General features: G+C 35.1%; 1 protein-coding gene across 3 annotated transcripts; it reads left to right on the top strand.

Moving 5' to 3' along the window:
- The first annotated feature begins 505 nt into the window (after positions 1 to 505).
- LOC136974284 (kynurenine formamidase-like) lies at positions 506 to 2,197 on the top strand. Of its 3 annotated transcripts, none has more exons than XM_067269119.1 (3): positions 506 to 641; positions 729 to 942; positions 1,397 to 2,197. In XM_067269119.1, the coding sequence occupies exons 2-3, from the start codon at positions 731 to 733 to the stop codon at positions 2,043 to 2,045; spliced, it is 861 nt and encodes a 286-aa protein (XP_067125220.1). In that variant the 5' UTR covers positions 506 to 641; positions 729 to 730; the 3' UTR covers positions 2,046 to 2,197. The 3 variants fall into 3 exon arrangements, with proteins under 3 accessions (XP_067125220.1, XP_067125221.1, XP_067125222.1); XM_067269120.1 differs by having other exon boundaries at positions 613 to 641; positions 721 to 942; XM_067269121.1 differs by having other exon boundaries at positions 621 to 645; positions 721 to 942.
- The last annotated feature ends 13,254 nt before the right edge of the window (positions 2,198 to 15,451 follow it).

Here is a 15,451-nt window from a genome sequence, read left to right as displayed (position 1 = left end):
ATTAACCCTTTCACCTTTGATCTCCCACAGAAATTTCAATTTTAAGATTAGTTCAACAGAATTCCTGTAATACTATATAACTTTTATAGAAAACTAATCAAAGAAATTTAATAGAATTCGAATAAAATATTCATTTGATGAATAATTCATCGTTCTAATTTAATAAAAATAAATAAATAAAATGATTTGCACTTCTATTGAGTTTCTGTTTATCATACAAAAAGTTTTACAAGACGATTTCAATTAAATATTTTATAAAATACCATTAAATTATTATTACTTTAAATTTTTAAAATTGCAGTAAATTGAGTGGTAATATCTTATTACGTGTGTATATTATTACCTATATCTAAATACTTGAAAAAGTATTGTTTTTTAATAAAAACAAATCTAATATAACATTCTGCGGTATAAATATAACGAGGCATCCGTTTATATAATTTTATGTATATTAGTTAACCATTTGAATCATCGACCAGTCCAAATAAGCTATTTTTCACTGGATTATATATGATTTTGAAATACGATGGCGTAAGAATGCAAGCTCATTATCACGTGGATATTTTATTTATACTAAAGAATCCCGGATATAAACTCATTGTTCTTTGCCTCGTTGGTCCCTAATACTAGTCGACAACTAGGTACGTAAGTAACCCTTTCGGCCGTTGATTTATTGGACCTTCTAGCTAATTTTACTCCAAAATATAATTTATATTGCAGAGAATAAGATATGAAAGAGTTTATCCGATTTGCGTTACTTTTCTCGTCTTGTCTTGTGTATTTTCCATCATACACTTTGGCTGAAAAAACTGCTAGTGATAAGTATTACTTAGATCTGACTCATCTCTTGAGCAATTCGAGTACCAGTTACTCGCCGGATGTGCAGCCATTTCGAGTAACAATATCGAAGAAAGAAGTCAAAGACTCTTCTGGCAGTTTTTGGTAAGTGTTCAAATTTACCGTCTGTCTTTCTGTATTTCTTTGTAGAGATTAGTATTACGCTGGAATAAAACTGATTTCAGAAAATAATCTTGTAAAATACAGTTTTTGAACATTACTTTATAATATAAATCACGCCTGAAGTTCTTCGCTACATATTTATTTGTAAGTCTTTCGATCGGGAGTGCTTCGTTAGCAAATGACGTAACAGTAAACAAACTAAAAGATTCAGCAATATAAAATTTCTGTTGTGTTAAGTAAACGTAGACAAAACAATGTAATTCCCGATACTTTTCACCGCTATAATGGTTCTTTAACACAATAGAGTCGATTTGAATCGATGTCAAATCTCGAATCCATTGAGTTTGTTTCAAAAATTTGAAATTTAAAAGATCAATATTTATAAAATAACCGATAAGGTCTTTCATAATTGTATTTCAATTCTTTATTTTTTCAGGTATCAAACAGAAAATTACGCTACTTCGACCCTCGTGGGCACTCACCTGGAAGCGCCGTGCAGCTTTTACAAAGAGTCGTGGTGCGTGAATGACATACCAATGGACCATCTGATTGCCCCGGCCACGTTCATGAACATATCGGAGGAAGTTAAAACAAATGCTTCGTACAAAATCACTTCTGAGGATTTCATCTGTTTTGAACAGAAAAACGGAAAGATTAAAAACGGAAGCATTTTATTGATTTACACCGGATGGAGCCGATATTGGAACGAACCAGACAAATATTTTGGAAAAAGCAATTTAGGATTTCCGAGTTTGTCAGAGGAAGCGGCTCGATGGTTGGTTGCCAACAGAAGCATCGTGGGTATAGGAATCGACACGGCATCCGTAGATCCGGGAACCTCCACAAATTTCAGAGCGCATCGAATTTTTGCAGAAAAGAATATGTTCATTTTAGCAAATGTGGCTAACATGGATCAATTCAACTACACGTGCAACCGTATTAATTTATACGTCTCTCCCCTGAAGATAACGGGCGCGAGTAATGCGCAGTGTTCTATAGTGGCACAGGTAGAAAATTCCGCTCCTTTAGCTTCCTCCGTTTGGATGCTTACAATATTGCTTTGTTTATTTTGTAAACTCTTCTAATTGTTAACGTATTGTCAATTACGTAATTTTGGAACGACAAACTGACGAATCCAAAATAAATTTTGTATGACGAATTATTACTGTTTATTATAATATACATTACAAAATGTATAAATATTAAATACGGAATTGAATAAATTTATATTGCACCTGTGGTAAACTACTTAAACCATCGAAGAAACTGAAAGTAGACAAATGTCACCGGGGTAAACTTGAAATTCGAGAAAATTTAAACCGAAATTACACGTGAAATTTAATCGCCATGGTCACCGGGCCTGCACATATTTGTTTTATAAACTAACGTACCCGCACGGTTCGTCAGTTTATAAAACAAATATGGGGATAGGAACAGAGTATTGTTACTAATAGTACGTTGGAAAGGAAATCTTTACAGTTTTTATAGTTATAACGTTGATTGCTTGTGTTACATGCAGTATTTATAATAACAATATTTATCTATATATATAAAACTACATGTCCTGACTGACTGACTGATTGATTCATCATCGCCAGAGCAAACCGCTGAACCTAAAGAGATGAAATTTGGTACACAGTTAAGGTACCGTACGTCACGAAAATGTACACTAAGAAGGAATTTTTGGAAATTCTTCCCGCGGGGGGGGAGGGAGAGGATTAAGGCTTAACCTGAAGAACGGCTTCTACTGTACTATTTTAAATGCGATTTTTTGTTTTTGATAGTAATAACTTAATTTTCCAAACGTACAATATTTACCAAATCATTCAAATCGTTTGGCCGAGCAACGCCGGGCTCATTTGCTAGTAAGTTATACAAGCTAAAGTAAGCTAAGCAGTTAAAAATTTCATTGGTTTAAATTCCGAATTCACTTTTTAATTCTGTAATAAAAATTACTTTATTAAAAGCATTAGAAAAAATTTGAAAAAATTCCAGCAACAAGTTGGGCAACTTTCCCGCGAAAAACATTACACAAATTAAAATTGTCTGTGGCGTCATCTGTTACAAGATTTTATTAAAAATAACTTTTATATTATTAATTATTATAAAATGGCAAAAATATTAATTTTCAAGATAGAGGCGAGTTTTAAAAAAATTGTAAATGCTAATAACGAGTAAAATCTCCACTAGTCCGACCCCACCAGAACCACGTTATATCTTTATGGGTCCCGAACAAATTTGAATTAAGGGGCACCATGTACTGTACGGTGTTGACTTCAGACATTTTACTTCGAGGAATTTTTAAGGAAAAAATATTTTTTATGAAAGATTAGTTTGGAGCCCTTTATTGGTGGGGCTTCAAACAATTACTTTTTTTACCCATAAGATAACGTGCCACTGGTGCTTCCTTCGTACATCTCTGACGTAAGAAGTTCTAATATCCGTGGCTCCCTGTGGTGTTAATTTACGTTAAGGATTAAGGCGGCACACGGGCAACAAAATTAAGGCGACATCGAACGTGTCACTAATAGCTTGTTTTGACCAGGGGCACCCGTACATTGGGGCACTAGTTGGGGTACGCTCCCTTTTCGTCCGTATTGCTCTTTTCCTAATCCCCAAGGTAGCACCAAATTCTGTTATCGACAAACAACAGAAAATTCGTGACTTCTAACCTATTCTTTAAATATAAAAGAAACTAAGAACGATATTTATCTATTGTCCCAAGCAACTTCCTCGTTTGTTGACTCTTAATAACAAGAAACGTTCCTTGTTTTCGAGGCCAAGTTAGCCCGATTGCAACCGGTGCCAGCTTACGGGAACACTGATCTGACGTTGAATCATAGTTTGAAACTTCTTGCATAATGTACTGTACGATGCCCTTTTTTTTATAGCTTGTGCCCTTATTTTATATATCTGCGGGCCCCGCTGCTTTTGACCTTGACAATTAAAATGGATGATTAGTTGAACCCGTCGTCGAACATTGCCTTATTTTGTTGCTCGTATGCATCCCGCCTTTAGCATTCCAGATAACTGGTGAGTATGGCTCATTTCTTCGAATGTTGGAATCTCTCCCAGAAACTATCTTCAACTTATCGGTGGCAGTAAACATGAATGGTGTATCCTTCTATAATGCATTATCGGTTCCGAATTATATTTTGAATTATTCAGATACCAAACTTTTATTATTTAGGTATTCACGCAGTGACATAACATCACTTTACACGATCACATTCAATCTTTATTTCTTATTCGCATTATCTCACGCATTTTACCATTAAAAGTTGCATAACATGTAACCTACCTAAACACGTGTTTCCCAGAAACCCAAGCCCACCAGACGACGAGTGGATAAAACCAGTCCTAGCCTGGCCAACGGACTTGCCACGAGACATTTTATAGGTTTTCTTCACGCTTGCAACACCTAAATTGGGACTTGTTTCCCTTACAAAGTCCTCCCGGGAGGCATTCCTCATCGGCGGACCGCCCACCCACGAATAAACCAAACTTAAAATGAAACCCTTAAATTCTCATTTAGAATGACATCATCTCTAATTTTTCAATAAAAATTCTAAGAAATGATGTCAAACTTACGTAAAATGTAAGTTATCTCAGACCTACAAATATAGAAATCGAACGAGCATATTGATATGCAATGTAAATATCATAATTTATACACTATTTGAAAACAGTAACAGTACTTTCCATCCCGTAGGCACCAAAGATGCCTATTTAAACGTACCCATGTTGAGTCTGACCAAACTCAAAATTGCGTCACTAATGGCGGCTGACATACAAACCAAAGTCAATACATATACTGATCCTTGAGCTATGCTCTCCAGTAGAGTTAATGTCTCGAGTTGCCGATAGTTGACGTGAGAGTCGCTGGTAGGAGAGAAGAAGTTTGTTTATCTATTTTGTTAGTAGGTAGATTTCCCGTTTTCAAGCATTTTTCTAACTTTTTTCTAGTGTTCTGTCAAAAAAGTCTTGTTCGTAATTACATTTTTTAAATTTTATATTATGTATAAAGAAAGAAAAAGTGTATTTGATTTATAAAAAAATTAATAACACGATGATTTTAAATTATTGATGAGGATGTGGATAAGTCGAAAGTTGTTATATTTTCGATTTAATTTATCCAGGTTTTAAATAGAGATCTGTTTAAAACTATTAATATTAAATATCTCAAATATTATACTAGAGATAATAGAGACTTATCACGTTGCTACTGGTAACATAAAAATAACACTTCTATCATCAGAATGCAATCGTCTCTCATTTTAATGTTACCGGTAGTATTGTGATTGATCTCTGTTATCTCTACTATAGTATTTGGTATATTAGTTTCAACAATTTTCAAAACAAGAAGCTCTTTTATAATGTTTAAATCTGTTATATTGTTACATATTGTGAATGAAAGTTTTGTACATAACGTTCTGTGCATAATATATCTGTTTAATAAATAGGTAATGGTAAAATAAGTAAATAAATTTGCATTTTACTGTCTTGTTTTATTACATATGTATGACAATATAATTCGGAAAACCATAGCTTATCGTCTAATGCAGGCCTGTCCAACTCGCGGCCCGTCACGTTAAATTGTGTGGCCCGCTAAGCGATATTATATATCTATTAAAACTTTTGTTTCCCGTTATGTGCATACCAAAACAATTAAATAAATGAAAATTTGCATATGTCATTGTTATAATGAGCAAGTGCGAGTACGAACTCTTGGTATAACAATAAAATCTTATTCATTTTGTATTTGTTTTACTTTTTTAAAAGCATGTTTGCCTAAATTGTGGCCCACCGTAATATTACGCGTGATCAAAGTGGCCCACGAAACAATTTGGGTTGGCCAGGCCTGGTCTAATACATTTAAATAACTATAAAAATTTAATCCAGATAAAGATAAAGTATTTTTAAAATAATTTATTAACTTTAACACTACATAAAGTATGCTACACAATTTTACTCGATTCAGTACAGTGAGAAATATTACTTGGGATGAAATAGTTTTCTATTTTTGACATAAAAAATTACATTTCTGATGACATTCACATTAACTCTACATATTTTAAGTTATAGACATATTCTGTACAATGTGAATGAAGATTTATTGATGATCTGCTGACATCTGTCGTTTGTTTATATAGGCATTTGGCACGATTTTGTACACTTACTTTAAAGCTTATTAATTTTGTGAAAGTTTTTTTTTCAGTAATCATTGTACATTCGTGGGGAATAAATCTGAACACATGTAAATTAAAAATTCTAGAATAAATCACATTTGTAAGTAGCCTACATAACATGTACTGTACGAATGTCTCCTGCAACACAGCACGTCAGTGAAAAAAAAAAAAGGAAGACTGAGCCCTTCTGCGTGCTTTGAAACTTCTTCTAAAACCTTAATAATAAACATTTAAATGTTTTATCCGAAAAATTTTGTGCCTACAATATTATAGAAACTTTTCAAAAAACACCGAATTAATAATTCGTATAACTGACTTAAAATACTTTTCTACGGAATTTAATAATTAAACGTCATCAATCCAACAATGGTTTTTACGGTTATTGTTAAACAATATTTCTCACAAACAATGAAGATAAATCAAGTATTGCAACAGAATTTCGGGAGGCTGAAGAGTTTCCATCGGAAAATTTCGAATGACATTTCATCCCGGGAGCACGTCTCGGTAAGATGTATTTGGCGTGGGACCCGGGGACCGAAATCCGAAGACATTTTATAAACGGGGCGATTACGGGCTCAGCGTAGACGCTTTAACGATTGGGTAAGTTCGTGGTTTCACTACAACACATCCTTACATGATAACATTCACAATTGAACCATTATCTAATTTGTTCAGCGCACTCATTCATTTACATATCATGCATTGTCGCTGTACACAACACCGTCAACATGACATATATACCGCTTCCCAAAATCCAACCCCTAGGTCCTCGTCATGGGAAGTGGGAACGTCACTCGATGATTTCGAGTAGCAGCTAAAGGGGCTCTGGTACACTAAATATTCACACTATGACGTTTTCATAAGCTTTCCTGTAAAATTTTCTGACAATGATATAGGGAATATTTTAGAGAACTGCTGAAACTTAATATAGGCCTAGCTATTTTTAAGTATACAATAAAACGCATTGAAATTTTATTTAAATGTCTGACCAAGATAGAGGAAATTAGTACTTATCAATCAATTAACATTTATTGGTCAAAAATGTATCCCATTTTACCTAAATATTTTTATTTACTGACGTAACCGAAACCGATATGAGTCTGTCGCAATTTTCCCGGTATACCGTTATCGGTATGTTTTACAAACGGATCATTTTTATTTATATATTTATTTTCCGTGCTTCTCCTTAAAATTCTTCTGCAAGGCGAGCATTCGATCAGAGGCATGGACATACTGTGCTATAAAACGAACCCATGAATAAGGCCATCCGGTATAGACTCTATCTATATATATAATCGAGACGAGTTGATGATGATGATGATGATGATAATAATAATAATAATAACTCTCCCGTGGTCACCACCTGGTCGTGGTGGGAGAGCCCAGTAATTTTACTGATCCATAGGGCAATGCAGGTGGGGGCACAAGCTCCTGGTAGGGACACCCATGCCAGTAAGGTCTATGGGAAGAAATGAAGCTAAGAGTGACCACACCCATCCACATTCTGTGGAGATATTTATTATGGTAATAACCAGATCAAAGTGTGATACCGGCTCGGACGTCGCCCGGGTTAACAAGGTCCGCGTTCGTGGGTTAGGCAGAGGCTCACGTTCGAAAAATAGGCCACAGTCTCACTTGGTTACCGGTGGCAAAAGCAGCACCGGCCCAAGCATGGCTACTGCAATGCCCTCAACAGATGTGAGGAACCAACCCAGCCTTGGTGTTTCTGTGGCAATGCATCCACTGACCACAAAGGCTGGAAAACCACGCCAACGGATGAAATGGACAGTAGAAATGAATGAGTTTATCATCCGTATTTACTATACGATCACAAAACTCGAAACAAACATGACAGCGTACAGACAACAACTACACCATAGATTCACACAACAGTATCCTCATCTCGCTGTCACCGAACAAAGGGTTGTTGATCAAAAAAGAACAATTATACACAACAACCTTATTCCACAAACAACACTTGAACTTATCAAACAACAGGTTGCTGATCAAATACATCAACAGACAGAAACATCTAACATTAATGAAGATCATGTAACCTGTCAGGATAATCCAGCAACAAGCATTGATGATAACACACATACAACAGTTACCACTAACAATACTACAGACATTTCCTCATCCATCACTGATAACATAGACATGGATTTAGTTAATACGCTCTCACTTATATTTCAGGAAACACTCACTAAATATATAGGCACAGATCCCGTACAACGACCACGAATACCAAAAATCAACACGTCAAAGGAAGTAGGAAAAACACTAAATTATGTAAACACTCACTTAATACTACACTACATTCATTCAATTTCTACACTCACAGACATTCATACATTAGTTTATGCTGGGGCAGTCACGGTACTGACACACAGAGCCGTAACTAGGGTATGGCGGGAGCCACTCCCGCCATACGCGCCGATTTAATAAAGGCGCCAACGAGAAGGTTTCGGTATTATATGTATTCGAAATTAATAACACAAAAACACTTCTATAATTATATTTATATAGTATTTATTATCTGTAATTTCTACGAACATATATTTCAGAAATAAACCATCATTTTTATTTTTATTTAATAACAAAAATTAAAAAGGCGCCATTTTTATTCTTGGACATAGGCGTCCATAATTCTAGTTACGGCACTGGTCTTATCTGCGGAAATATACGTTATATAAATGTCAGTCATTTAAATTGTAAATACAATATCTCCAATTGGTAATGAAATAGGAGCATAACGAGAACTAAATTATTGCAACATAAAACCCAAAAACACAATAAAGATAATTTGTGTATCGATTTTAATACTTAAGAAATAACATCAGGTTTGAAAAAATATCGATTCGTGGTATTTTAATATTAATTTTCACAGGGAAGAAGTTTTCTGAAAAAATTTTTAGTGGCCTTTACTATTGGCTTCACTTTCTGACAAGCCGCTTTCATAAATGTTTCTTTTAAAGATTTAGGTTTCTCGGTACAATCCACCCACGGGAGACTGCATTTTAACGTTTTCTGTACGCTACGAAATCTTCTAATTAACTTCGACCACAAAGACTCTACTTTCTTGCAATGAAAACTGATTCCTATCATCTTCCTGAATTTTGCTCTGCTATCTTTTTCAAAAACTATGGTCATACTTTTGGGCATTCCCCAAACATTTTTCCTAGTCTCCTCTGACTTACTTCGAAAGATGTTCCAAATCTTTGATACTGGATAACTTTCATGATCATCACCGTAAGATGTTTCGTGGGATTCTAAACAAATAAACCAATAGTACTTGCTATTTACGAATATAATTAAACCAATTTAATAATTATTTCAATTAACCTGATGGTAGAGATTTGAGGCTTATCAAACTGCAATGAAGCCTAAGTAATCGAGATCATATTGAGGAAAGACTTTTATTAATGGTTAGTGGAATGCATTTCGTTCTCAATGGACCCTCATCAGCAATAACTATATGAATTCATATACCTGCAAGATTTAACATAATAGTAACAGGCGACACGGTTACATTGTAACTGTTCGTACTTCCATCCGATTACTATTTCTACTCACAGTTCAATCAGACACTCCTCTTGTGACACTCTATTATCTCGTTAATTGAGATAATTATTAAGTTAATGTTTTACAACTATAATTAAACCAAATTAACGAAGTAAAATATAAAATTCACCTTTGAGAATTTCGAAAGTCATCCATCCAGAAAGTAAAATGGAAATAAAAACAGAAAGAAATTTCAACACTTCGATTAACGCCATTTTTTCGGAAAAATTCAATATCAAAAACAAACTTTTAACTAAAATATCAAACTTAAATTAAATGAAAAAAGAACAAGAAGAACGTTCGTAAAACATTAAACGTAACGGAAATAATTTAAATTAAAAAGAATGGGAAGAACGTTATAAATCAATAGAACATTCGTACAATTCATACATTGCAGTACAACGAGTTGCTTAACATTCCCGGCAACGTTTAAAAGTGCGTATGTGGCAACTTCTGTTACAATATTTTACTATTAAAAACTTTTTATTTTCTTAATTAATATAGAACGGCAAAAAGCTAAATTTTGAGAGTAGTGATGAGTTTTATTTTTAAAAAAAATTGTAAATGATAATAACGAGTAAAATCGTCATTAAACCTGACCCAACTGCAGATACAACACACGACTCCATTTTTCTATCCAACCCGTCGACTTTTATCCACCAAAATTTAATAACCTCAATTCTTCTAATAAAAAAACCTCCCTGCGAAATTTCAAAAATTTTCGACAAAAAGCACAGGAGTTATTAAGCTTTAAAGAGGGTGAACAAAATCGTGCTTCAGCCTCCCTACACATACATACGGAAAACACATTAACATCCACAGAAAAAACTAGACGTTTCAAGGTCACCGAGTCCAAAAATATAAAACTCTTAGGGGGTCATTTTTGACCGATTGCCATAATTTTCCTCTGTTATATATAATAGAGCCGTGATAATAAAAACAAAGATCATCGATATTTCGATCATAATCCAGGAGAGGTTTTGAAGTCCCCCTCCAGGCCGATTCTTTATTTCCAAAATCTAAGTTAAAATTAAAATTATTATTAAAATAAAAATTGGAGAAGTGTTTATATAAAATTTAATATAAGGATTGTTTATGTGAAAATCACACGACGAAATTTACCGAGACACCAAATTTGAAATTTGACCCTGACGAGTGGTGTGGGTGATTTACTCTTGACTAATATTTGGTATTCTCCGTTTACCATTCCTTCACGGTAATTTGTGTCCAATCAAATGGAACAGATAGGGAATATCGAATGTGTGGAGCCGGCTTTAAACAAAGGAGTGTCGCGTATTCGACTCTTCGCCAAAATGCACGCGTTTTCTAAACACCTGGAAAACGAAAATTTCTCATATGTTTCACTTTATTTTCACAGTAGCCATTATCGAGTGCTAAACGAGACGAAAATAAAGTAAATTAATTAAAATATTTCTAAACCAATAAACGAAAAACTATTAAAGTAAGCTTTTATTATTCTGTGTTTACACCACAATCTTTAATTGTTTATTTTCAATTAAATTCGAGCCGGTCAAAGTGGCAGTTTATAATTCTGGGGATCCAAGATCAAATTCGAACTGGTGGGAAAAACTCCTGGAGTTTATCGTGGTAGTAATCCGCCTGGGTAAGTCGTGCCCCCTCCCATTGTGGGCCTGGCCGAACACACAATGGGCTTACAAAAACGATCCTCTTAGTGCCGACAAAAAGAAAGAATAAAAACTTTCTCATAGCGAATATTATCGATTATGCTCTTTTCACGGAACTCGAAATTAGTAAAATTAAATAAATTTCTCTACTTCTTAATAGCGTTTATCCAGGCTAATATTATTTGTGTTTTTGCTTTAAACAGAATAAACGTTATTAAGCCTTAAATTAAATTAATAACACAAAAACACTTCTATAATTATATTTATATAGTATTTATTATCTGTAATTTCTACGAACATATATTTCAGAAATAAACCATCATTTTTATTTTTATTTAATAACAAAAATTAAAAAGGCGCCATTTTTATTCTTGGCCATAGGCGTCCATAATTCTAGTTACGGCACTGCTGACACACCATGGACCGAAAGTACAATCACAGACAAATACACAAAAAACACAATTCTATCACAAGCCTGCCTGGCAGAGAAGAATAGAAATACAAATAAATGACATTAGACAGCAATTAGGCAGGCTGACACAATACACTAAAAACAACATAACACCCAAATTAAGGAAACAGCTCAAAAACATTTTCAAGAAAATAAAAACACACACAAAACACGAACATCACAACACACGCATTACAGAATACATTGATACACTAAAACAAAAACTTGCTGCCAAAGCACGTAGACTCAAACGATACAAAACATGTACACTACGAATACAACAAAATAAACTATTTACAAACAATGAAAAACTCTTTTACAGACAAATTAATAACAAAGCAAACACTGATATACAGCACAGTGGCACACCAACAGAAGAAGAACTCACAACTTATTGGTCTTCTCTTTGGTCCAGTGCTGTCACGCACAATGCTGATGCAGGCTGGATCGAGGAGGAAAGCAGAAACTTTCACAACATACCAACTATGCCCTGTGCTGAAATAAACATACATGTTTTCCAATACACTGTTAACAGAACACACAACTGGAAGACACCTGGTGTAGACAACATTCACAATTTCTGGTACAAAAAGTTTACATCACTGCACCAGGAACTAGCTAAACACCTAACACACATCATCATCAATCCACAAGACATGCCAAATTTTCTTACTCAGGGCATCACCTACATGAAACCTAAAAACAACAATACCACAGACCCCACACAATACAGACCAATTACATGTCTTCCAACACTCTACAAATTATTGACATCCTGTATCGCAAACAAAATATACAAACATATTGAAGAACACGACATTCTAACTGAACAACAAAAAGGTTGCCGTAGAAATCACAGGGGATGCAAAGAACAGTTACTCATAGATTCAGTCATTCTACGGCAAGCACACAAACAACACAGAAACATACACATGGCATATATAGACTACAGAAAAGCATTCGACAGTGTTCCACACAGTTGGCTGCTACATATTCTACACATGTACAAAATACATCCATCACTCATTACATTCTTCCAAAACACTATGCAGCACTGGAGAACAACACTACATCTCAGAGTTCATAACACTTCCATACAAACAAACCAAATTTTTATTAGGCGAGGAATTTTTCAAGGAGATCCCTTGAGTCCTCTCTGGTTCTGCCTAGCCTTGAACCCATTATCCAACATGTTAAACAACACACAATACGGCTACAATATCAGGCACGAAAAAACAACACAGTATACACTGTCACATCTCATGTACATGGATGACATAAAACTTTATGCATCCACACAAAAACAACTTCATCAACTCCTACAAATCACACATTCATACACCAAGGACATACAAATGGAATTTGGCCTAGATAAATGCAAAACACTTCACATAGAAAAAGGAATCCTGAAGAAAGAAGATTTTGCACTTGGAAATGGAGATGTTATTCAATCCATGGAAGAGGGCGAGTTCCATAAGTATTTAGGATTCCAACAGGCCAAACTAACAGAACATGCACAAATAAAGCAAAGATTAATTAAAGAATACCAAAGTAGGTTAAATGCTATTCTCAGAACACAGTTAAATGCAAAACACACAGTTAAAGCAATAAACACATATGTCATTCCAGTACTTACATATTCTTTTGGAGTTATACATTGGACTCACACAGATCTCGAGCAACTCCAAAGGAAAACAAGAACAACACTTACTAAGCATAAACAACATCATCCTAAATCTGCCACAGAAAGATTAACCCTTCCACGTAAAGATGGCGGACGTGGCCTGATTGACATAGTTAACCTTCACTACAAACAAATACAGTCACTGCGAGAGTTTTTCTACAAAAAACAAAAAACATCACAATTACATAAAGCAGTAACTCTAGCAGACTCGAATAACACACCATTAAACTTACACTCACGTTATATGGACACAACGCAACATATAAAAAGCATAGACACCATTAAGCAATCGTGGGCTCGAAAGGCACTGCATGGCAGGCATCCTTACGATCTGGCCCAGGATTTTGTCGACAAAACTGCGTCAAACGGCTGGTTAGCTCGGGGATGCCTCTTTGAGGAGACGGAAGGATTAATGATCGCCATACAGGATCAGATCATAAATACTAAAAACTACAGAAAACACATACTCAAAGATGCAACACTCACAAATGACACATGCAGAAAATGTCACATCATGCCAGAAACTATACAACACATCACTTCTGGTTGCAAGCTCTTGGCACAGACAGATTATTTACACAGACATAACCAAGTAGCAAATATAATACACCAAGAGCTTGCAAAGAAACACAAATTAGCAGACATCCACGAACCATACTACAAATACATTCCACAGACAGTATTGGAAAACAACACGCACAAAATGTACTACGACAGAGCCATAATCACAGATAAAACAATTTACCACAACAGACCAGACATCACACTCATTGACAAACACAATAAAATCACATACATTATAGACATATCCATTCCAAACACTCACAATATACAAAACGCATGCACTGAAAAAATTAGCAAGTACACAGAACTCGCCCAGGAAATAAGGCATCTGTGGAGGATGGATAGGGTGCTTATTGTACCTGTTGTTCTCTCCTCTACAGGTGTCATACCACACACACTACACAAAAGCCTGGGCACATTACAATTGAATAGAAACACACACATCACACTACAGAAGGCCACTATATTGAATACATGTCATATTGTGAGGAAATTCCTGAATACAGACACACACACTGATACACTTCATTAATTTTTGTTTTGGTTACTATGCCTTGACGTTGGTCCGGCATAGTACACAGCCACTGGTGTTAACCGAGTATATCTCACTTAACCCAACATAATAATAATAATCAGCGCAGAGCCCAAACGGTTAGAAGTTGAAAGTTGAAATTTGGTACATAGTTAGGGTACGTCACGAGAACGCTCAGTAAGAAGAGATTTTTCGAAATTCCTCCCCACGGGAGAGAGGGACAGGATTAAGTCTTAACACTTCCATCAACAATGGAAGTGTTAAATGACAATGGAAGTGTTAAGTAACAATGGAAGTGTTAAGTGACAATGGAAGTGTTAAGTAACAATGGAAGTGTCAACAATGAAAGTGTCAAGTAACAATGGAAGTGTCAACAATGGAAGTGTTAAGAATGGAAATGTCAACAATGGAAGTGTTACGTAACAATGGAAATGTTAAGAGCCCAAACGGTTAGGAATTGAAAGTTGAAATTTGGTACATAGTTAGGGTACGTCACGAGAACGCTCAGTAAGAAGGGATTTTTCGAAATTTCTCCCCACGGGGAGAGGGACAGGATTAAGTCTTAACACTTGGAAGTGTTAAGACTCAACAATGGAAGTGTTAAGTGACAATGGAAGTGTTAAGTAACAATGGAAGTGTCAACAATGGAAGTGTTAAAAGAAAGCGGCGTGCAGGACGCAGATGCAGTTTTTTCGTTTTTGCGGGAAATCGAACATATTTTTTAGACCCATCTAAAAATTCTCTAATCAGTCTGGAAAAGGGGGACCCAATTCTTGCATTCTGTGAAAAGGGTAAGGTTGACTATAACGTAATAATCTTAATCTTCGCTGCCGTTACTTTTGCCCGAGCAATGCCGGGTCT

This window comes from Centruroides vittatus, unplaced genomic scaffold (genome assembly GCF_030686945.1).
Source record: "Centruroides vittatus isolate TY-2023 unplaced genomic scaffold, ASM3068694v2 contig_345, whole genome shotgun sequence".
Taxonomy (NCBI): Eukaryota; Metazoa; Arthropoda; class Arachnida; order Scorpiones; family Buthidae; genus Centruroides; species Centruroides vittatus.
Note: the sequence above shows the minus strand (reverse complement) of the source record. Positions and strands in the feature narration are given on the sequence as shown.